A 24,071-nucleotide genomic window follows, 5' to 3' on the forward strand; every position below is an offset into this window, starting at 1 on the left:
AGAACGATGCTGAGGAAAAACTCACTGAAAACCAAAGACAAATTTCAGACCATTTATTTGTACTACAAAATCTGTTAAATGAAGTAACGGAGAAGTGTTTTCAGGGAGACCTGGATGTGCTGACAGGTATTGAGAACATCTACAACACCTGTGAAAACCTGAAAGCCCCTGCAGTCTGCTCACATGAATTCAAGAAGAAGAGCTTTCGGCTCCCTCCGCATTATTTTGGCCTCCAAAGAATGATGAGCACATTTCAGGAAGATTTGACGCTAGACCCGGAAACAGCCCACCCTAGTCTTACTATCTCAAGAGACAGAAAGAGTGTGATATTTAGTAGGATGCATCCAGGCTTTATCGACAATCCTGAGTCATTGAGTTTTTACCCAGCTGTCCGGAGCTGTGAGGGCTTTGATGCTGGGAGACACTTTTGGCACGTGGAAGTGAGAGGCACAGGTGCATCGTCCCTTGGTGTGTGTGAAGAATCGTTTCCCACAGATGGTCTGAGATCGCCAACCCCACGGATGGGGTGCTGGGAAATTCGGCAATTCTGTGGTTCATGCAGTACAACGAATACAGAAGTCCAGCAAATAGGCGTTTTTCTGGACTATGAGTTGGGACAGGTTTCATTTTATAATTTAAAAACCAGATCACATGTGTACACTTTCACTGATAAGTTTACAGAAAAGCTTATGCCTTATTTCTCTGTTCACTCTTCTTCCCAAGCTGTCACAATCAGTATTGTCATAGACCAGTGATGGGCTCCTCAGAGAACCCTTTGCATGTGGCTGTCTTTTCCTCCTGTGTTGTTGGAGGACATTTGTAATAAAGCCTCTGATTCCATGTTTATGATTGACTCTAGATATTTTGGGGGGACTCTCTTTTCTCTCTTCCCTTCTGCGCACCTGAAGAAGCCGATGAGAAAGTCTGGGTGTGTCCTCTGTTGCTGCAGGTGACAGGCTCTGCCCCAGGTAGTGGAGAACCCTTTCAGCAGCCCCACCCATGACCACCGTCACAGCCCCAAACTAGTGTCCTGTCCCTGCTCTCTCAAGTCATTTTTGGATCAACTCTGTAGATCCGCTGCTCTCCCCATAAACCTCACTACAGGAAGGAGAGCCCAGTTCTCACAATCTTGGAGTGTGTGGCATTAGCGGTCTCAACACTAAAACAAATTGTCAGGGAGGGTCCACCCTATCTATGCAAACTGAGCCCTAGAGAGGCCATTGTGAGCAGGATTACCCAGACGTTGGCCACCACTGTCAGGGAATTTCTGTTCTTGCTCTGCTCTGCTCACTGGCTCTGCGCCCCATCACAAGCCTGCACCTTCAGCTCCGCTGCTTTGTGCTGCTTTTACTGACTTCAGCTGAGGCTCTTTCAGAGATTTATATGACTTAGTCAGTAATTTAGAAATATTTTGGTATTTAAGAGCAGGAATATGCATTCAGGTCACTTTTTATATCTCCCAGAGTCATGAATTTCAGTCCAGACATATCGCTGTGTATTTTATAATGTAAAAAACACATCCTGCGGGTATACTTTCACTGACACTTTTACATAAATGCATGCCTCATTTCTCTGTTGAACCTTCTTCACAACCTGCTACAATTAGTATTGTCATAGACAATCATCACCTCAAATGACTACTATGTCTTGTCAAACATAGTCACCTTAAAAGAAACAACCTGTAAAGTGTACTGAATGTCTAAACAAAGAAAAAAGAAAAAAATAATGGACAGGAAAGTCAAATAAATGCAGAATAAAAAGCAAGAAAAATGCAACCAAATTCAAGGTATAAGGAGAGGACAAAAAACAAACAAAAAAACTCGTAAGAGAAGTTCCTAAGTTTCAACTTCTGTTGAAAACACAAAATTTACCGAAAGAATCTACACAAAAGATTAAAAGGTGATGGTTGACTTTTCTTTCCCTGTAACTTGGATGATAATTGAACATGAACATCTGTTAAAATGCACCAATTGGAAAACTTTCATATATTTAATCTTTTGCCTTCAGTTAGTTAACCAAGGATCCCTCTGATTTTAAATGATGAATCTGGCCAGCTACAGTGGCTCAAGCCCAGCTAATTTTGTATTTTTAGTAGTGACGGGGTTTCTCCATCCCAGCACTTGGGGAGGCTGAAACGGGTGGCTCACCTGAGGTCAGGAGTTTGAGACCAACCTGACCAACACAGGGAAATCCCATCTCTACTAAAAATACAAAATTAGCTGAGCTGGCTGGCACATGCTTGTTGTTCCACATACTTGGGAGGTTGAGGCACGATAATACCTTGAACCCAGGAGGCAGAGTTACTGCGAGCTGAGAACGCGCCATTGTACTCCAGCCTGGGCAACAAGAGAGAAACTCCATTACAAAAATAAAGAAATAAATAAAAAGAAAAACAAATGATGAATCCTCTATTACCTTAATGATGTTACTAAACATAAAATGGAGGTAAAAGAGTTATCCTTTGTCTTAACCATGAGAATCACTGGTTTCCCTAAATGTTCCAAGATGAGAGCACACACTGGAATGATATATACAGAGAAAATAAACAGATACAGTAAGTAATGTGCAATTAAATTCAGTCTTTTGCATTTTTAATAGCTTCACAAAACGGGATTCAATGGATGTTCCTGACCCCAGTGAAAAAAGATAATATGACTAAATATTAGTTAAAATAGGATATTCAAATATTGAAATCCATGATGCAAGACCTAGGAGTGATTATCCCACTGTTTCTGGATTCAACTGCAATTTTCTCTGCTCTTCTATTTTGAAAGAATTATGACATCTCAGAGTGAATTGATGCCAGCTTTAATGGGGTGATCTCTCGCAATGTTACTGACGTGGCTTACTCCATCCAGTCAGCAAATGGTAAATATCAGGCCACTACAGATTTGGCTAGGTTTTTTCAGGCTTATTTCAACAGCTTCCTGGCCATGCTTTCCCTTTACCTCAAAGGAATTTTATGCACCTCAACCCACCAACCGTGGGCACCTCGGCAGTCTTGCCTTTGCACACAAACTTTGCAGGGAAGATCTCAACTTCCTTCAATGTCTTCCAGAACTGCAGGTATGATTTACGCTGATGACATTCTCCTCCGTGGTAATCCATTTGAAACACTCATTCAGGCAGGCCACGAAAATACTCACAAAGTAGTTTGCACAAAGGGAATGGGTCATTACCCCTACACGGTGCAAGTCCCTTATTTGATTAAATGACTGAAAATTATTTTTTAAATGAAAGCCACTCCATCTCTGACACTGTGGGGAAACCGCTATTAAACCTCTCAATGCCCGCAATGTAAAAGTAAGCCAAAACCTTTAACCCTTTTGGATTTTGGAGGAAACACATTGATCATTTATAAATTTTGCTTAAGGTCACTTACGCTGTTAGTTCCAAATCCACCCATCTTCAGTGGTGCCCCCTCCACAAAAGGCTTACAGGCTCTAACTTGCAGTACATCAGGCTCTCACAGGCACTGAGCCTGTGACTGTCCGTACTCAGTTGCTCAGCATGCCTTGGATTCTAGAAGCAGCACCCCGCTAGCTCAGCACAGGTGTAGGAGGAATCCTTGTGACATCATGGAGCCAGATGCAGGCCCTCTGCTGTATTTGTTCTGCAGGAATGTGTAGCCTGCCTGTCTCGTTCTTAGTCTCTGCTTTATGTCACACGTTTAGGAGATCACTGCCCTCTTAGCCCGTCAGCTACCGAGAGAACCTCCTTCCTACCCCCTGCCTCAGGATCAAATGAGAAACAGCAGAGGAGGGCTATACACTGTAAGGATGACATAACCATTGTCATGTGTGATGAGCTCAGTAGGGATTTACGAGTTTTTATTAACTAATCAGGACATCCGTAATAAGCAACAGGACTCCAGGGTCAGTCAAAGGATGAAACTTCTCAGAATTGGAGCCCCTGACCAACAGTTTGCCCAATATGCACAGTTTTACTAACTATGGGGCCATGACCTCAGTGACCTGCTTCAGAGTGAATAATTCTTGCCTCACAAATATCCAAAATCTAACTCGAGGTCATTTATATCTTCATATACGCTAAGGCCACAATACAAAGCTGCAGCAGAATTTGGAATTCGTTTGTAGTTCCAGCCATTATTGAGAGGGACCAAGGACTCATTTCACTTCACAGAACACGCAATGCTGGGTTCCTAAAGAAGGCATTCAATGGAGCTATACTTCCCTTACTAGATTAAGCTGTCGGCTTCATTGAGCACCATAAAGGCTTACTCAAACAAGTTCAAATTTAAGAAAATAAAACATAGTGCATATAATCAACTGTTAAACCTTGGGATGGGGAGGATCCTAAAACATAGTTGAAATCTGTTTGTAGGCCGGGCGCGGTGGCTCAAGCCTGTAATCTCAGCACTTTGGGAGGCCGAGGCGGGTGGATCACGAGATCGAGAGATCAAGACCATCCTGGTCAACATGGTGAAACCCCGTCTCTTCTAAAAATACAAAAAAAATTAGCTGGGCATGGTGCCGTGTGCCTGTAATCCCAGCTACTCAGGAGGCTGAGGCAGGAGAATTGCCTGAGTCCAGGAGGCGGAGGTTGCGGTGAGCCGAGATCACGCCATTGCACTCCAGCCTGCGTAACAAGAGCGAAACTCCGTCTCAAAAAAAGCCGGGCGCGGTGGCTCAAGCCTGTAATCCCAGCACTTTGGGAGGCCGAGGCGGGTGGATCAAGAGGTCAAGAGATCGAGACCACCCTGGTCAACATGGTGAAACCTCGTCTCTACTAAAATTACAAAAAATTAGCTGGGCATGGTGGTGTGTGCCTGTAATCCCAGCTACTCAGGAGGCTGAGGCTGGAGAATTGCCTGAACCCAGGAGGCGGAGGTTGCGGTGAGCTGAGATCGCGCCATTGCACTCCAGCCTGGGTAACAAGAGTGAAACTCCGTCTCAAAAAAAAAAAAAAAAAAAAAAGAAATCTGTTTGTATAGTTTTTCACCCTTGATAACTTTTAATCTTCACTCCTTCATTCTTTTCTTGGGCCTCACATCGGGGCAATCTGCTGAGAAAGCCCAGGTACTCCCTCCTGCAGTGCAGGACAGATATTCAAACCACACAATGTCATCCTGAGCAAGTGATCCTTCACCCTGACCAGATCTTAACCTCAAGAAAACATCCAACCTGTCTTCTTTCTCTGCTCTCATAGCCCATTTCTACATCACATACAGGCCTCTGTGCTCTCTTGCAACACCCCGGCATGTGAGAAACACACCTGTCTCTATCATTCTAGTGTGTGTATGGGTGTGCGGCATCATTAGGCTTTATATCTGGACTAAATTTGATCAGTGTTGAATTTTTCCCATGCAGGATTGACACAATAATTCATAGGATGCTATATAATCTCAGTTTAATTTTTGAGATATTATGGAAAAGTCCCCACATGCAGAAAGAGAGACATAATTGTGTAATAGATTCCTGCAACCCCCAGAGATCCATTACACAGTTTCAATAATTATTATAGTCAATTTTATTTTATCAAGATCATGCTCTTTCTACTTTCCCCAAATCATCTTAATGCAGGAATCATACATCTTATCATTGTATCTATATCTTAAACTAAATCACTAAAGGAACCATTTCAAAGTATAGATACAGGGTAAGTATCACCTTAAATAGATAAATATAGGTCCATTCCCTCTCTGGGTTGTCCATCTCCTGGCACTTCAAAGTGTTCACGAATCTCCACTCCTGCTATGACATTCTTCAAGAGTTTGTATAAAGTTTATTTTCCAGGTGCCCCCACCATTCTGCTGCAAGTACTAATCACTTGGTCTTCTGCTGAGCAGCCCTATCCTCAGGCTACCCCAGGGCCCCAACTTAACCCACCTCATTAACATACATCCAGTGGATCCAAAGGGGCTCATTATGAATAATAAAAGACTGGCTGGGAGCTATGGCTGCCATCCCAGCACTTTGGGAGGTCAAAGAAGGAGGATAAAACCAGGAGTTTCAAACAAGCCTGGACTCTATAGTGAGACACAAGACACCATTTCTACAAAAAGAATAATTTAAAAAATTAACTGGGCCTGGTAACGTGTGTCTGCAGTCCTAGATATTTGGAAGGCTGAGGCTGGAGGATCTCTTGAGCCCAGGACTTCCAGGTTACAGAGAATCATGATTGTACCATTGTACTACAGGGTGACAGAGCAACATCCTGTGCCCCCCACCAAAAAAAATGTTAAAACCCAGCATTTGCCCTCATGCTCCACTCAGTGCATGATGGGTTACTGCTGCAGCTCTCACCCCATCATGACCAATCCTCAGGTCCGTATCGCTGTCCCCTTCACCAAAGCGGACCCTGGAAGATCAATCAGAGAACAAGATACAATTGCCCTCTGAGACCTGTCACTTCCCTTACGCTGACTGTATAAAGAAAGAAAACTCCCTGCAGGGTGTAAGAGTGAATTGTTCTGAGGTCATCGTATTGGTGAACAAGAAGTGGGAACCACAGATATACATATATATGCGCATATATATGTATATGTACACACACGTTTATATGTATATTTATGGTTCACTCTTTACTCTGACATCTTACACGAAAAAGTTCTTTTGTATGTTGTATGAAAATCACAGATTTGGACTTCTCATAACGGGCTTCACACTGGTTTTGCCCTAATTACATCGAATTATGTCTGAGGTGTTCTGCATAATCAGTGTATCTACCATTAAACAGTCAACAGAAGTACGAGAAACACAAACCATTCTTGGAATATCTTGAGTTCTGTGCCACATCAAATTCTATATTTTGAAAAATGTTTTCTAGGCTGAGCTCCAGGGCTCAAGACTGTAATCCCAGCAGTGTGGGAGGTCCAGACAGGAAGATTGCTTGAGGTCTGGAGATTGAGGCTGCGGTGAGCTATGATCTTGCCATTGCACTCCAGCCTGGGTCACAGAGTGAGACTCAGTCTCAAAGAAAAAAAAAATAGTTTTCCAGAAGATATGTCTTTATTGATGTTTATCTTTTTTTTTTTTCCATGTGCACATTTATTTATTTCAAAGATTGTTTGTGTTCCAGCCTCATCTTCTCCAAAGGAACCCACCCAGCCTGTGCACAGGTGAGGTGCGGAGCTGTCTTCGGTGTCTAAAGTGCTACTGAGGAATACAATCATTGGCATGAAAGTTCATCACTGCACTCCAGTGTCAGGCCAAACCTTTCTGCAGACCTGGAAAACTTGCCATTTCCTTCTTTTTAAAATGCAGTTTTGACATAACATTGTTAGAGTAAACAACAAACCAGAAGCCTAATGATGAGTGGTGCATTACTGCCCAGCTGCTCGCTGAGGGAACAGGGCAGTGGACTGTGTTTCGAATGCAGACAGTCATGGGCCCAAGGTAACCCGAGTTTGCCCTGCAGGATTCCGCAGAGGCCTTGCCCTGTGCAGGATGCTTTGGTCATCGTGTCTGGGTCCGTTCGGGGCAGTGGGGAGAGGGCCTGGCAGCAGGGTTTATGCCAGTCCAGAGGTCTGTTTCCATCTGACAGAGAGAAATGTCCTGATTTCCACCATCCACCACTTTGTACTTGGAAGTTTCCAGATTAAGAGTCGTGAGACTATTTACCCAGCAAACACCCACCTTTGGTGGCCAGCAATGTAAATTGATCTTTCTCTCTCTGCCCAAAGAAACTTTGCAACTCTCATCTATAGATGTGGCAAGCAAAACCCAAGAAAAATTCTAAATGGGCACCAATTTGTCATTGAGTGGCAGTTGGTAGAGTAGCTGTCATAAGGGATCAGGGCTGGTTTTGAACTCAGACTTGAAACTTGGTTAAAATAAAATGCTCTGTCAAAACTCTCACAGAAGATTTTCACCTGGAACAAGGAGATGGCTGATTTTGTTATGGCTACAATAACGCATATGTGTGTGCAGACACACACACCACACACAGATACTTAAAGCTCCATTTCATTCCTCCACAAAGAACAGAGACACCTTCTTAAACAAAGCAAACTGGGAAGGCTTGCTAGCACATTAAAACCAACATGAGCACCCAGGTCCAGGGATACAGACGCAATTAATCTTAGTGTTCACAAGGAATCACTTTTAAAACCCCACTCGACAAAACTTTCATACAAACAGCAAAAACAAAAGCCCCCAATATACAGAAGCTTGTAGAAGAGGTGAGGCGATAAAGGTGATTTACACGTCAGCATTTTTAGTATTTGGTGGATCATCTTAAGTGATCTTTAACCTTCACAACATTTTCTTTCTCATAAATACCCTACACTGTGGAAAAACAAACCTGTATAAAATAGCTTGAAAGGCCGGGCGCGGTGGCTCAAGCCTGTAATCCCAGCACTTTGGGAGGCCGAGGCGAGTGGATCACTAGGTCGAGAGATTGAGACCATCCTGGTAAACATGATGAAACTCCGTCTCTACCAAAAATACAAAAAATTAGCTGGGCATGGTGACACGTGCCTGTAATCCCAGCTACTCAGGAGGCTGAGGCAGTAGAATTGCCTGAACCCAGGAGGCAGAGGTTTCGGTGAGCTGAGAATGTGCCATTGCACTCCAGCCTGGGTAACAAGAGCGAAACTCCATCTCAAAAAAAAAAAAAAAAAATAGCTTGATAAAGAAACATTCACGATATCAACAGAGCCCATTTTCTCGAGGTGCTTCCCTGAAGCTAGCCTAGGTGATTTTTTGGTCATTGCTTCATCAACTCCCTACTACATTGGTGGTTCCTGTGACTTCAGAGAAGGCCACTGGATGGAGACCATGTGAGCATGGAGACCACCTGAGCGTGTCTGTGGGAAGCAGAGCCCCAGACCTAGGTATTCAGCAGTAAGCAACGCTCATGGGATTCATCTGGAAATAGGATGGTTAAAAACTTTTTTGCGGGGGAGCAAGAAGGCTTAATCTAATATTCTGGGCCTGGCATAGTGGCTCATGCCTATAATTCCAGCACTTTTGGAGGCCGAAGTGGGTAGATCACCTGAGGTCAGGAGTTCAAGACCAGCCTAACCAACTTGGTGACACTCCATCTCTACTAAATACAAATAAATTAGCCAGGTGTGGTGGTGCAGGCCTGTAAACCCAGCTACTTGGGAGGCTGAGGCAGGAGAATCGCTTAAACCTGGAAGGTTGCAGTAAGCCACCACTGCACTGAAGCCTGGGCAACAGAGTGAAACATTGTCTCTAAAAATTTTTTTTTTTTTTAAAGCTTCTGATATCCTCACAATTGAGTAGAGTGTACTTGAATTCCAAAATAAAACAAAAAACAATTAAAAACTTCTCATCGGTGTCTGAAATTCTGACACATAATCATAATATCCTCTTGGAATTCTTCTGTGTCTCAGGCTCTTTTTACCACATGGCCAAAAGCAGTGAAACCTCAAGTAAAACATTCAAGTGAACATCTGCCCCAGAAGACTAGCTGTGGTGCCTTACTCTGGGGACAGAAACTGGGTAGTTTTCATATATTTTGCAACTCCAAGTGCTTTCTTTTAAAAACAATGATTAGCCGGGCACGGTGGCTCACGCCTGTAATTCCAGCACTTTGGGAGGCCGAGGAGGGTAGATCACGAGGTCAAGAGATCGAGACCATCCTGGTCAACATGGTGAAACGCCGTCTCTACTAAAAATACAAAAAATTAGCTGGGCATGGTGGCGCGTGCCTATAATCCCAGCTACTGAGGAGGCTGAGGCAGGAGAATTGCCTGAACCCAGGAGACGGGGGTTGCCATGAGCCGAGATCGCGCCATTGCACTCCAGCCTGGGTAACAAGAGCGAAACTCCATCTCAAAAATAAAATAAAATAAAAAATAAAAACAATGATTAAAATGGGAATATAATTTTTAAAAACATAGCAGGTTGTAAAAGTCAGTTTAAATTCATTCCATAATTCCTGGAACACTTAAGAAGTATGTAATGTGCATCTTAAAGTGAAATTCCTAAGGTAGTGTTTTAATCTCTCCCCCTAAAAAACAAGAAAAAAATCCTGTAATTTTGGCCTTTATATAAGTTTCTACTCACCAGCGGCTCTATGACCTCTGAAATATTTAATATTTAAGGATTAAGGAATGCCTGTGGAAGGAAGCTCGCCCATCTCCATCTCCAGGACTGAAGCCAAGTGTTCATAACAGCCTTTTACATCTCTTTGGAGAAAAGTGAATCACATTAAACTGTCAAAAACACTTCACACCAGTGATGACTGCTCATTCACCAGCATGTCTACTGGAACTGGCACATTCGGAAGGAGCAGACCAAAGTGAAAATTGTGAATCAATTAAAGTAGAAAGGCAGCTGATGAGGAAAGCGACTGGAATGATACTTAGGGATATTAAAATGGTGTGCCCGGTTCATCACGTTTTCCACTAAAACAAACCCAAACAAGGGCACCCCAAACTGTGTCCAAGAATGCTGTTGACAGTGAAATTCTGTAGTGCTCATAAAAGGAAATTCCTGCAAGTTTGGCCTATTTCAACTTCCATTCCTAAGACTGACACCCGAGACACAAGACGATTTTCTCTACTGCCCTAAAAGGACTTTGTTTTGGCTACTGGCAGCATTTGGCAAAATCCATATCTCTGTTTCATTACCATGTTCTACCAGCGGTCACGTATGGCTCCCGACTTCATTCGACAGGCCTGCTGTACTCATTTAGCAAGTATAACAGGGAGGAAAAAAAAAAAAAAACCTAGCTGGCTGTCAACTGCTCCACTCAAACCTGCCCTCCACAATCCACTAGAGTATATTATTTCTCTTATAATGTTAATCTCCTTCTAATATTTAGCCCTGACTCTTAGCTTTGAGCACGGCCCAAGCTCTGGAGCTGTCAAGTCTCATTTGGCATCTGGTGGCAAGTTAAGCTTTTTCGCCCTCTTTGGGGAAAGCCTCCTGGCTGGAGACTCAGATTTTGTTTTCCCTTTAAAAGACTAGATGGTTGGAAGAAACCCAGCAAGACAAGCGGGGCATCTGGACATCTGGCGGAGACTCTCGCTGTGTCCTGGTGAGGGTGGTAACACGGGTGCAGGTCTCCTGGCTTGGCGGTGGTGACCTCAGCCCCTACCTGCAAGGCTCCACGGTGTTCTTGTTTCTGTGCCTGGAGAGCAGCTTCTTGTTCAGGATCTTGGTGATGGTGACCCCTTTCCTCCGGGAACCCTCTGGCTGCTCCAGGAACACGAGGTCATTGTGTGACTGACTCATGCCCGGGTCTTTCTGTTGATGCCGCTGGCGGAAGAACAGCTTTGCACCTTTCCTTAGAATTCCTCCTTTATGCTTTTTGGCGGCACCCGGCTCCGGGACACTTACGGAGCTCTCTGACAGCTCATCGGGGTCCAGGAGGGCCGGGCCGCTCCAGGCCATGGCCTGGGGCTCCTTTTCTAAGTCCCAGGAGTCTAGCTCGTCCTCCAGGGGATTAGGGGCAGAGGGTGCCTGGACTGACTCAGCTTCCTCCGGTGGGGCAGAGGCTGCGGCCACCTCTGGATGAGACAGGGCATCCTCCTGGTGGGCACTGTTCATGGAGGCTGCATAGTCCTGCATCAGGGCAGCATCATGGTCCTGGGCTAGTGAGGTCTTGGAGATCCCTGACATGATAATAGTGCTTTTCTTTCGTGGCGACTTGAGTTTCAGCTTTGAAGATTCGCTGAGTTGTCGAATGGCAACTTCAGCCACTGGATCTAAACCATGCAACACCAACAATTCTGTGTCTGAAGAAGAGAGTGTTTTGTTGACGGGCGCACTGCTGCAGGAGATGGCCTGGACAGAGATGTCCTTCTTGATCACCTTCACCTTGACGGAAGTCTTCACCGGAGGCTCAGAGCTCAGCGGAGACGCCCTCCCCATGTCGACGCGAGGCGTGGTCTTCACAGCGGTGACAGTAGTGACCACAGTCCCACGGGGCATCACCGTGCGATCCTTTTCGATTTTTGCAGGAGGAACAAAGGGAGGGATGGGCGAAGACTTCAATTCACCAGGTTCCACATAAGTAAACTCTGCCCTGGCGGAACTCAGCACCGAGCAGCAGCAGGCAGACCCGCTGGTCAGCATGAAACTCTGTGGTCCAGAAGGCTGCTTCTTTTTGTTGTTGCTATTGTTGTTGTTTGTTTGTTTGTTTGTTTGTTTGTTTTGAGACCGAGTTTTGCTTTTGTTACCCAGGATGGAGTGCAATGGCGTGATCTCGGCTTGCCGCAACCTCCGCCTCCTGGGTTCAGGCAATTCTCCTGCCTCAGCCTCCTGAGTAGCTGGGATTACAGGCACGCGCCACCATGCCCAGCTAATTTTTTGTATTTTTAGTAGAGATGGGTTTTCGCTATGTTGACCAGGATGGTCTCGATCTCTTGACCTCATGATCCACCCGACTCGGCCTCCCAAAGTGCTGGGATTACAGGCGTGAGCCACCGCGCCCTGCCTGAAGGGCAGGATTAATAAATCCAAAAGGACTGTCGCAGTTGCCAGCAGACCTTCTGAGAATCGCCCAGCCTCTGAAATCTGCAGGTGTAACTCCTTTGACTTGGCATTCAACTTGAATGTGAGTTCCTCTTCCACGTGAGGTTCGTAGTGTTTTTGGTTAGGGTGATGGAGAACCTCTGAAGAGGATCGTTCAGCTGCACGGCGCACACTGTGTTAATGTGGCCTGAAGCATCGGGCTCGCTGAGCAGGAAGGCGCGGGTACTCCTCACCCACAGCTTTAGCTCGTGAGCCCTCGGAGGTTTGGGAGGACAGGATTCCTGAGCAGTAGACGGAGCACACTCTAAGTTCTGAGCTTCCTGTACATTTCGTGGGCTTGGTGATCAGAAGCACAGATGGAGAGGCAGAACCAACCAAATGCTTCAAGAGCTCCTTCGGAGTGTCCGACACTGTGCGCGTCTCGGCCACCTGGTCCTCCCCCAGTGCTTTGGGCTGGACAGTAATGGCCATTTCCGGCACACGTATGAAGGACCAGCTGATCTGGAGGATCTCTCTCTTCTCTTTCAGGTGGAACTCCAGCTGAGCACACTGGAGACCGCCTCCACCGCCAGCTCCAGGGGCTACTGCCGTGGGTCCTCCTCGAAGGACAGGAAAGGCGGGCCCCCTTTCCTCTGGCTTCGTCGTTCAGGGCGGTCACCCAGGCCGCCTACCACTGGCTCCTGCAGCTGCCCAGCGTCAGGATCCAGGAGAGCAGCGCGACCGACCCAGCGCGCGGCCCCTCGCCAGGCTCCAGCGCCCCCCGCCGGGGCTGGGGTCGCGCCCTGGCCAGCGCTCACTGCGCCAGATACAGGCCCACCTTGGCCAGGGCCGCGACGAAAAGGGACACCAGCGCGAGCCACTGCACCTCCTCGAACCACGAGGCCAGCCAGGCCGAGGCTTTGGCGCATCCCCGGCCTGCCTCGCCCCAACTTCCCCGGCAGCGCCGGGCGCAGGCAGCTAGCTTAGGATAGGCGCTGGCTGCGACCCGGCGCGCGGGGCACGTGGAAGGGGAGCGGCTGGGCCAGAGCCCCGCGAGGAGCGCGCCACGGGACTTCGGGCTGGGCGGAAACGCGCGGCGGCCGGGGCTGGGCGCAAGCCCCCGCACACCTGCGGAACAGGGGCGCGAAGGGACCCCGCGGCCGGCGCTCCCGACTCGGAGTCTGGGAAGTTCCGGGGCTGCGGCCGGGCGCCCTACCTCCTGTGCGCGCCGCCCTGGGAGTCTGGCCTGTGGCCCAGCGGTGGCCTGAGGAGGCATGGGCCGGGGGACAGGCCATTGGTGTTTATCTTTACACAAAACTTAAAGAGAAATTGAGGTTGATTTTTCTTGGTTTCATGTGACCATGAAAGAGTGGGGGGCGGGGGGATCAAGGAACCAGCCCCAGACGACTCAGGTAATCTGAGAGCAGGCCTGGGATCCACACACAGGTCACACACCCAGACGGAACCACAATGCCTGGCCTTCCTCTTTCCTCAATCCCTATTTAAATTAATCTGGAAGATTTATGAGATTAAAAAGAGTGGTGACAGGAAAGGAGAGAGTATTGGTAGAGGAAGGAAAGTCCATTAAGATTAGGGACAGTTGTAAGGGAGAAGAGAAAAAAGAGACAGAATCTGAGAGCCCTGAGATGGATTGAAAGGGGAGCAGTAGCTCAAAGAAAAGAGAAGGGATCATCAGTATTTAAACAGAACACATCCTGTGTGAGTACAAGCTAGTGATCCTTAGTTCAGGAGAAATTGGGAAGTCTGCTCTGACAGTTCAGTTTATTCAGGGCATTTTTTAAAAAATATGACCCAATGATAGAAATTTCCTAAAGAATGTAAGTTGGCCCTGTAGCCGCAGCTCCGGATCTCGTTTCCACTGCTCTGTGTCCTGTTCGCCTAGACGCCTGGCTTGTGTGGCCCTGTGACCTGCAGGTATTGGAGATGTACAGCTACGACGCCAGGATCCCCTAGAAGCCTAGAAATGGAACCATTGACATTTAGGGATGTGGCCATAGAATTCTCTCTGGGGGAGTGGCAATGCCTGGACCCTGCACAGTGGAATTTATCTAGGAATGTGATGTTAGAGAACTACAGAAACCTGGCCTTCCTGGGCAGACAAGCAACCTCATCAAGCAGCTCCCTGACACCACAGCCAGGTAAATCCACAAAGATGGGGAAAAAACCAGCACAAAAAAGATGAAACCGTCATCAAAGACCAGAACACCTCTTCTCCTTCAAGGCATCACAACTCCTCAACAGCGCAGAACCACAACTTGACCGAGGAGTGTGACAAATTGACAGAAAAAGGCTTCAGAAGGTGGCTAGTGAGAAACATTTCTGAGCTAAAGGAACATGTTCTAACTCAAAGCAAAGCAATCAAAAACCTTGAAAAAAGTTAGACAAAATGCTAATTGGAATAACCAGCATAGAGAATAACATAGACAACTTGATGGAGTTGAAAAACACAGCACAAGAACTATCTGAAGTAAACACAAGTTCTAATAGCCAGATCGATCAAGGGGAAGAAAGGATATCAGAGATTGAAGATCAACTCAATGAAATAAAAAGAGAAGGCAAGACAAGAGAAAAAGGAGTGAAAAGAAATGAACAAAGCCTCCAAGTAATATGGGATTATGTGAAAAGACCTAATCTACGCTCGATCGGTATACCTGAATATGATGGGGAGAATGAATCCAAGCTGGAAAACATGTTCCAGGATATTATCCAGGAGAACTTCCCAAGTCTAGCAAGGCAGTCCAAATTTCAAATTCAAGAAATACAGAGAACTCCCCAAAGATATTCCTCAAGAAGAGCAACCCCAAGGCACATAATCGTCAGATTCACCGGGGTTGAAATGAAGGAAAAAATGCTAAGGGCAGCCAGAGAGAAAGGCCAGGTCACCCACAGAGGGAAGCTCATCAGACTCACAGCAGATCTCTCTGCAGAAACCCTACAAGCCAGAAGAGAGTGGAGGCCGATATTCAACATCCTAAAAGAAAAGAACTTTCAACCCAGAATCTCATATCCAGCCAAACTAAGCTTTGTAAGTGAAGGAGAAATAAAATCCTTTATGGACAAGGAATTATTGAGAGATTTTGTCACCACCAGACCTGCCCTACGAGAGCTCCTGAGAGAAACACTAAGCATGGAAAGGAACAAGTGCCAGTCACTGCAAAAGCAAACCAGTTGGCAAAGACCAAAAATGCAATGAAGAAAATGAGGCAACTAATGGGAAAGAAAACCAGTCAGTAACAAAATGGCAGCATCAAATCACATATAGCAATATTAACATTGAAAGTAAATGGCCTAAATGCTCCAATCAAAAGACACAGACTGGCAAACTGGATAAAAAGTCAGAACCCATGGGTGCACTGTATTCAGGAAACCCATCTCACATACAAAGACACACATAGACTCAAAATAAAGGGATAGAAGAAGATTTACGAAGCAAATGGAGAACAAAAAAAAAGCAGGGGTTGTAATCCTAGTCTCTGATAAAATGGACTTCAACAAAGATCAAAAGAGACAAAGAAGGACACTACATTATGGTCAAAGAATCAATCCAACAGGAAGAGTTAAGTACCCTAAATACATACGTCCCCAACACAGGAGCACCCAGATACATGAAGCAAGTTCTTAATGACCTAAAACAAGATTTAGACTCCCACACAATAATAGTGGGAGACTTCAACACTCCACTGTCAATATTCGATAAATGAGCAGAAAATTAGCAAGGATATCCAGGACTTGAATGCAGAGCTGGACCAAGTGGACCTAATACACATATATAGAACACTCCACCCCAAATCCACACAATATACATTTTTCTCAGCACCAAATTGCACATACTCTAAAATTGACCATATCATTGGAAGCAAATCACCCCTCAGCAAATGCAAAAGAACAGAAATCATAACAAACAGTCTATCAGACCACAGCGCAGTCAGAATAGGACTCAGGATCAAGAAACACACACAAACCCGCATAACCACTTGGAAACTGAATAACCTGTTTCTGAGTGTCAACTGGAAACTGTCTCAAAAAAAAAAGAAAGAAAGAAATACTAGACTGCCATAGAATCAACCCAAACGTCCATAAATGATAGATTGGACAAAGAAAATGTGGTACATGTACACCATGGAATACTACGCAGCCATAAAAAACAGGTTTGTGTCCTTTGTAGGGACTTGGATGAATCTGGAAACCATCATTCTCAGCGAACTAATATAAGAACAGAAAGCCAAACACCGTATGTTCTCATTCATAGGTAGGTGTTGAACAACGAGAACATGTGGACTCAGGGAGAGGAGCATCACACACTGGGGGCAGTTGAGGGGGGTAGGGAGAGACAGCAGGGGATGGGAAGGGAGAGGAGGATGGTGAGGGCTAACATGGGGAGAAATACCACATATAGTATGCACCTAAAGTAAATAAATTAATTTTAAAAAATAGCCCGAAGGAAAAAAAAAAAAAAGAAAGAAAGCAAGTTGAAGTGGATTAACAACAGTGTATGCTAGAAATCTTGGATACTGCAGGGACAGAGCAATTTACAGCGATTAGGAATTTGTATATGAAGAATGGACAAGGTTTAACGCTAGTATATTCTATTATAGCTCAATCCACATTTAATGACTTACAGGACCTGAGGGAACAGATTTTATGGGTTAAGGGCACAGAAGACGTTCCAATGATTTTGGTTGACAATAAATGTGACCCGGAAGATGAGCGAGTAGTTGGCAAAGAACAGGGCCGGAATTAGGCAAGACAGTGGTGTAACTGTGCCTTTGTAGAAACTTCTGCAAAGTGAAAGATCAATGCTAATGAGATGTTTCATGACCTGGTCAGACAGATAAATAGAACACCACCAGTGGAAAAGAAGAATCCTAAAAAGAAATTAGGTCTGCTACTCTAAGCCTGTAGTCAACAGCAGCTCTGAGCTAGATTACAGGAATGAAGAACTGTTGCCTGATTCGAAAGTGCCAGCATTTCAGACTTCAAAAAATAAATCTGAAGAGGCTTCTCGCACTGTATACATTATGTGAAGAATTTAGATCTTATATTAGTTTGCACAAGTTCCCTGGAGAAAAAAAATTGCTGTGTATGTATATCTCTTGGAAAATAAGACAATAGTGTTTCTCCTTTGCAATAGCAGTTATAACAGGTGCAAAAATATACTTGACTCTCTTATGATTATACAAAAGAGCATGGATACATTTCAAATGTTAGATATTGGTACTATGATCAAATGATTTTGTATTGACCTTTTGATCATGATTCCTCCCTATCAAGCCCTAAACAGTTGAACCGTTCTATTTCATATGTGTAATATTATGAAATGCCCCCCAACCTCATTGCAGCAGATAATGTTCTTGAGTCATTGACTTCATTTTATATTTTTAAAAATATGGAATATCATTTATCATTATATTCTGATTAAAATCCTTGTGCAGCCAGGCGCGGTGGCTCACGCCTGTAATCCCAGCACTTTGGGAGGCTGAGGCGGGTGGATCATGAGGTCAAGAGATCGAGACCATCCTGGTCAACGTGGTGAAACCCCTTCTTTACTAATAATACAAAAAACTAGCTGGGAATGGTAGTGCATGCCTGTAATCTCAGCTACTCAGGAGGCTGAGGCAGGAGAATTGCCTGAACCCAGGAGGCGGAGGTTGCGGTGAGCTGAGATCGCGCCATTGCACTCCAGCCTGGGTAACAAGAGCGAAATTCCGTCTCAAAAAAAAAGAACCAGCTATATGTAATTTATGCTAACCACACATGTATAGATACAAAAATATCTCTGGATGAGGGAACTGTGAATGATTTAATTTTATTCATGACTAATTTATATATTTTAAAGTGTTTGCCTAACGGTCATGTAACAAAAAAAATTTGTAGTATTTGTTTGGTGCAAAAGTAATCACGGTTCTTTTCATTAAATTAATGGCAGAAACTTCCATTGCCTTTGCACTCACCTAATAATATTAACAAATATTTGTGTGTTTAGGAAACACTTTCCTTGCATTCTTAGTTAAAGGTTGTTATAGCTCGTGTTATACATGAAACCAGTATTCAAGGATGTAGGTTTTTCAGTGTTGCTGAGCTAGTACATAAAATCTGTTGGGATTAAATATAAAATCTATTGGCATTAAACAAAAGCCACACGTACAAGTCTCTGCAAGACAAGCTCTTCTCTACTTTAGAATTTTTTGGGGCCAGGTGTGGTGGCTCATGCCTGCAATCCCAGCACTTTGGGAGGCCAAAATGGGTGGATTGCCTGAGATCACGAATTCAAGACCAGCCCAGACAACATGGTGAAACCAGGTTAGTATTAAAAATACAAAAATTCGGCCGGGTGTGGTGGCGCACGCCTGTAGTCCCAGCTACTCGGGAGGCTGAGGCAGGAGAATAGCTTGTAAACGCAGCACTTTGGGAGGCCAAGGCGGATGGATCACGAGGTCAAGAGATCGAGACCATTCTGGTCAATATGGTGAAACCCCATCTCTACTAAAAATACAAAAATTAGCTGGGCATGGTGGCGCATGCCTGTAGTCCCACCTACTCGGGAGGCTGAGGCAGGAGAATAGCTTGAACCAGGAGGCAGAAGTTGCAGTGAGCGGAGATCGTGCTATTGCACTCCAGCCTGGGTAACAAGAGCGAAACTCCGTCTCAAAAAAAAGAGATATTTGTAATTTAAATAAATGTTGTAAATAATAATTGAAACTTTAAATCCAGATTTTAAAAAATTGTCGTTTTGGGCTGGGCACAGTGGCTCGTCTGTAATCCCAGCACTTTGGTCAGGCAGGCAGAACACTTGAGGTCAGGAGTTTGAGACCACACTGGCCAACATGGTGAAACTCCATCTCTACTAAGAACACAAAAATTAGCCAGGTGTAGTGGTGAGTACCTGTAATCCCAGGTACACGGGAGACTGAGGCCAGATAATCCTTTGAACCCGAGAAGTGGAGGCTGCAATGATCCAAGATTGCACCATTAAACTCCAACCTGGGTGACAGAGTGGAATGGAGACAGAGACATTTAAAAAAGAGAGAGAGAGAGAGAGAGAAGGAAAGAAAGAAGGAAGGAAGAAGGAAGGAAGGACGACCAAGGTTACACAAGAAGTACAGATGTCTTTCCTTACTCATGACATGATTACCTATCTAGAAAATCCAATGGAATCTACATAGGAGCTCCTAGAAATGCGTTTAACAAGCTTATAGGAAATAACACACAAAAATCAGTTTTCTATATACTAGTAGTAAACAATTAGAATTGAAATAATCGACATAAAAATATCAAATACTTGCCAGGCGCGGTGGTTCAACCCTGTAATCCCAGCACTTTGGGAGGCTCAGGCAGGTGGATCACAAGGTCAAGAGATCAAGACTATCCTGGTGAACAGGGTGACACCCCGTCTCTATTAAAAATATAAAAAATTAGCTGGGCATGGTAGTGCGTGCCTGTAATCCCAGCTACTCAGGAGGCTTAGGCAGGAGAATTGCCTGAACCCAGGACACGGAGGTTGCGGTGAGCCGAGATCGTGCCACTGCACTCCAGCCTGGGTAACAAGAGCGAAACTCTGTCTCAAAAAAAATAATAATAAAATTAAAAAAATAAAAAAAATAAATACTTAAGGACAAATTTGACAAAAGATGTTAAACACATGTACACTAAAAGTTACAAATTTTAGACAATTAGATAAAAATTCATGGAATAGACTAGACTCACTCTCAGTTATGTCTACTAGCTGATACGTTAAGATGTTAATTTTCTCCATACTAATATAAAAAGATATAACACATAATCCCATCAAAATCACACCATCTTTTTTTTTAACACAAGTTTTTCCAAAAGTTACCTATTTTTCATCAATTGAAAGATATTAATCCCTGAATTAACCGAATAAACCTAAGGAGGAAAATATGGAACTAAGTTAATACAGATTCTGAGCCTAGAGATCAGTTCCCAAAGAGAAGTGAAGGACAGTAGCTGACTACACTAGAGAGTACTCTGTCCAGTGGAACAGAACAGATGTTCTACTGATTGTGTGTGTACAGTAAGTAAGTGTGTGTGTGGCAGAGGAGGATGTAAGAGTGCCATCTCTTTATTTTTTTTTTTTCAGACGGAGTTTCACTCGTTTCCCAGGCTGGATTGCAAATCATGGCACAATTCAGCTCACTGCAATCTCTGCCTTCTGGGTTCAAGCAATTCTCCTGCCTCAGCCCAATGAATAGCTGGGATCACAGGCATGTGCCACCATGCACGGCTAATGTGTTTGTATTTTTAGTAGAGATGGGGTTTTACCATTTTGGCCAGTCTGGTTTCAACCTCCTGATCTCAGGTGATCCGCCCACTTCACCCTCCCAAGTGCTAGGATTAAGGGCATGAGCTACCATTTCATTTTCTAGAAAACTAAGGTAGTCCTGACAAAGACATACTGAATAAAAAATAGGTACTTAGAAATATTGAGGTAGACAGATGAAAGGGAAAAGTGGCATTGGGCATTGAGGTTCATGCTGGTAATCCCAGTGCTTTAGGAGGCTGAGGCATGAGAAATGCTTGAGGTCACACGTTCAAGACCAGCCTGGGCAAAATAGAAATTAAAAAAAAAATTAATTAGCCAGGCTCGGTGGCTAAAGCCTGTAATCCCAGCACTTTGGGAGGCTGAGGAGGGTGTATCACGAAGTCAAGAGATCGAGACCAACGTGGTCAACATGGTGAAACCCCATCTCTACTAAAAATACAAAAAATCAGCTGGGCATGGTGGCGCATGCCTGTAATCCCAGCTACTCAGGAGGCTGAAGCAGGAGAATTGCCTGAACCCAGGAGGCGGAGGTTGCGGTGAGCCGAGATCGTGCCATTGCACTCCAGCCTGGGTAACAAGAGCAAAACTCCAGCTCAAAAAAAAAAAAAAAAATTATTTAAAAAAAAAAGTTGGTCAGGTGCAGTGGCTTACACCTCTAATCCCAGCACTTTGGGAGGCTGAGGCAGGCATATCACAATGTCAGGAGTTGAAGACCAGCCTGATCAACATGGTGAAACCACAACTCTACTAAAAATACAAAAATTAGCCAGGTGTGGTGGTGCGTGCCTGTAATCCCAGCTACTCAGGAGGCTGAGACAGGAGACTCGCTGGAACCCAGGAGGCAGAGGTTGCAGTGAGCTGAGATTGCGCCATTGCACTACAGCCTGGACGACACAATCATTAATAAAGACTTAATCATTCTTAAAGGAAAAAAAATAAGCAATACTGAAGAAACATTATAGGGCTTCTATTGGCAATAACTGGAGTAATAATTTTTTTTACATAATACATTTCTTTAGTATATATTTTTAGTATTTTATTTCAGGATTTCTAAAGTAGTTTGTCTTTGACCCATAATTTGTTATTAAGTAGGTCCTATCATCACATTTTTTAGTGCTGAAACTGACATATAAACAATTCTGCGGTTTCTTTGGTGGGAAAAATAGCAGAAAATACAGAATTAGCAAAACTAGATTCACTGGCTCTATCATGTTTGCTAGGTGTAAAAAAAATGACAGTTTTCAAACAGTTATTTATTCACAATCTTTTACTCTAGAAATTTTAAGAGGTTTTGAGTCCATTCCAGTATAAAAATAAGGCCAAAGTGACCCTGTAAAATCATCATTAAAAGTATACAGTAGAGAGCTATCATTCACATTATAAAAGGAAATCTCACTCATTTCATAGTCTAAAAAAATGCCAATCTTACTAGGTGCTACTTTTGGCAGCGGATTAATTTCCTCATGACCCAATACAATATAATTATCCCGACCAGATCGCCGAATTCCCCACAATCCATTCTGTACTAATGTTGGTGAGCGCTTCCTCCTTCTGGGAAGAGAGTCATCACAGACACCAAGGATCCATTCAGGCTTGTCTTTCACTTCTACTTCCCAGTACTGCCGGCCACTACTATAGCCCTTAGAACCCACAACAGCTGGGAGGCGATAAAATCTTCTTGGGTTTGAAGGTAAGATTTGCACTGTATTTCCATAGCGCACAGTTTTCCTATCTGCTGAGACTATAAGTTTATGATGTGCTGTTTCAGGATCTAGAATTACATCTACTTGAAATCGCTTGATAATTTTGTATAGGCCAGAATATTGTGGAGGCAGACGGTAACCGTATTCTTTTAATCTGAATGGAAAAGGTTCAGGGAATTTGAAATTTTTGTACCTGTGATAGATATCCTTAACATTTGCCAGTAATTCCAGTCCTGGCTTTACATATGTGCTCTCTATCTCCTTTAGTAGATATTTTAATGAGGAGGTATGATCTGAGAATTTTCTTAGGCTTTCATTTAGTTGTGCTAAAATATCCGTCTCTTCAGCTTGTAATTGCCCAAGAACAGTCTCTTGCTCCTTTTGGAGAAATAACCTAAGTTGCTCAAATTCAGACCTGACTTCTTCTTCCTTATGTTTTACCTTTTTCTTCAGTTCTAACGATTTTCTGGTTTGTACAGTTATGATTTTTTCAGTTAGTTCCACTCCCTCCTTCCATGGAGCATTGTATTCCTCCAATTTTTTCCTGTGATGGGAGGCAGCCTTCTTTCTGGGCCGAACACAGTGAAGCTGGTGATCAGTGGAGAAACGGCACCTTGGACATAAAAGCTCTAGGTCTTCCCGACAGAAAAAGGTCAAAACCTGATTATGCTTCTTACATACATGCTTCTCTTCCTGCCGCTTTCTCTTGCTTCTTATCTGGAGTTGCTTAGCAATTTCAGTCAAATGACCCAGTTGAGGATTGCTTGTCAATTTCCTTTCGGGACAGCAAAAGTGGCAAAAAGGGCAGGGAAAGCAAGTAATCCAGACAGACGGGACAGCTAGCCACTGCTTGAAGGTCAGCCATTGAGCCTTGAACAAAGATGGTAGGTAAAGTAATTATTTTAATAAGGCCTAGCTCTCTAGACTTAAGTCCCAGTAAGCAGTACATATCTTCCCCCAGACTTTGAAATTTGAATTGGCTTTCAGTTTTACTGCTTTGGCATGTAGATGGCAGCTTCTAGAAACTTCTCAGCTCCTTAGCTTCAGAGTCTACGGCCATGAATACTTCACAGCCTGCGGCCTATTGTACATTTCAACGTATTAGCTGGGTTGCTGCTCTTCCCTCTTAATGAAATAAAGTCAAGTTTTCCTCAAGAAAGTAGACTCAGGTCTAAGATAAGGAATCCTCCCTATGAGTGAGAAAAGACAAAACATTACAAATCTGATTACATAATCACAAATGTATTAAACATTCACACAGGAATCATCAAAGAATGCTGAAATCACTGGGTGGATGTTCTTGGAAAAACAAGATATTAATATCGCAGAGATTCGCACCATACATTACTTACACACACACACACACACACACACACACACACACACAATGTTAAAAATGTGGAACAAACTTACGTGCTTCTTGGTAGAATGCAATGGCAACTTTACAGCATTGCTCATATCATAGTCTTTCCAAAAATATTGACTTTCAAGCTAACCATGAGAAAATTAATTCAGATTGTGGAGCAATCCTACTAGACAACTGGTATGTATTCTATAAAATTGTCAATTATACGAAAAACAATCATAAAAAAGATTTCCAGATTTAAGGAGAGGAAAGAAACGTGAAAAATACAACATGTGATATCTGATTGGATCTGAAATCTTGAAATTTAA

General features: G+C 44.0%; 1 protein-coding gene and 2 pseudogenes across 1 annotated transcript; 1 reads left to right on the forward strand and 2 right to left on the reverse strand.

Annotated features, from left to right (window-relative positions):
• Positions 1 to 6,221: 6,221 nt before the first annotated feature.
• LOC141583115 (C2 domain-containing protein 2 pseudogene) lies at positions 6,222 to 13,668 on the reverse strand (annotated as a pseudogene).
• An 85-nt stretch (positions 13,669 to 13,753) lies between these two features.
• On the forward strand, positions 13,754 to 17,307 carry LOC141583116 (ras-related protein Rap-1A-like; annotated as a pseudogene).
• Positions 17,308 to 21,947: 4,640 nt separating this feature from the next.
• LOC120363172 (tripartite motif-containing protein 60-like) lies at positions 21,948 to 23,855 on the reverse strand. Its single transcript, XM_074392491.1, has 2 exons — positions 23,811 to 23,855; positions 21,948 to 23,267 (listed from the first exon to the last, which is right to left on the reverse strand). Exons 1-2 carry the CDS (start codon positions 23,853 to 23,855, stop codon positions 21,948 to 21,950), a joined length of 1,365 nt encoding a protein of 454 aa, XP_074248592.1.
• Between the last annotated feature and the right edge of the window lie 216 nt (positions 23,856 to 24,071).

This window comes from Saimiri boliviensis, assembly GCF_048565385.1.
Source record: "Saimiri boliviensis isolate mSaiBol1 chromosome 3 unlocalized genomic scaffold, mSaiBol1.pri SUPER_3_unloc_1, whole genome shotgun sequence".
Taxonomy (NCBI): domain Eukaryota; kingdom Metazoa; phylum Chordata; class Mammalia; order Primates; family Cebidae; genus Saimiri; species Saimiri boliviensis.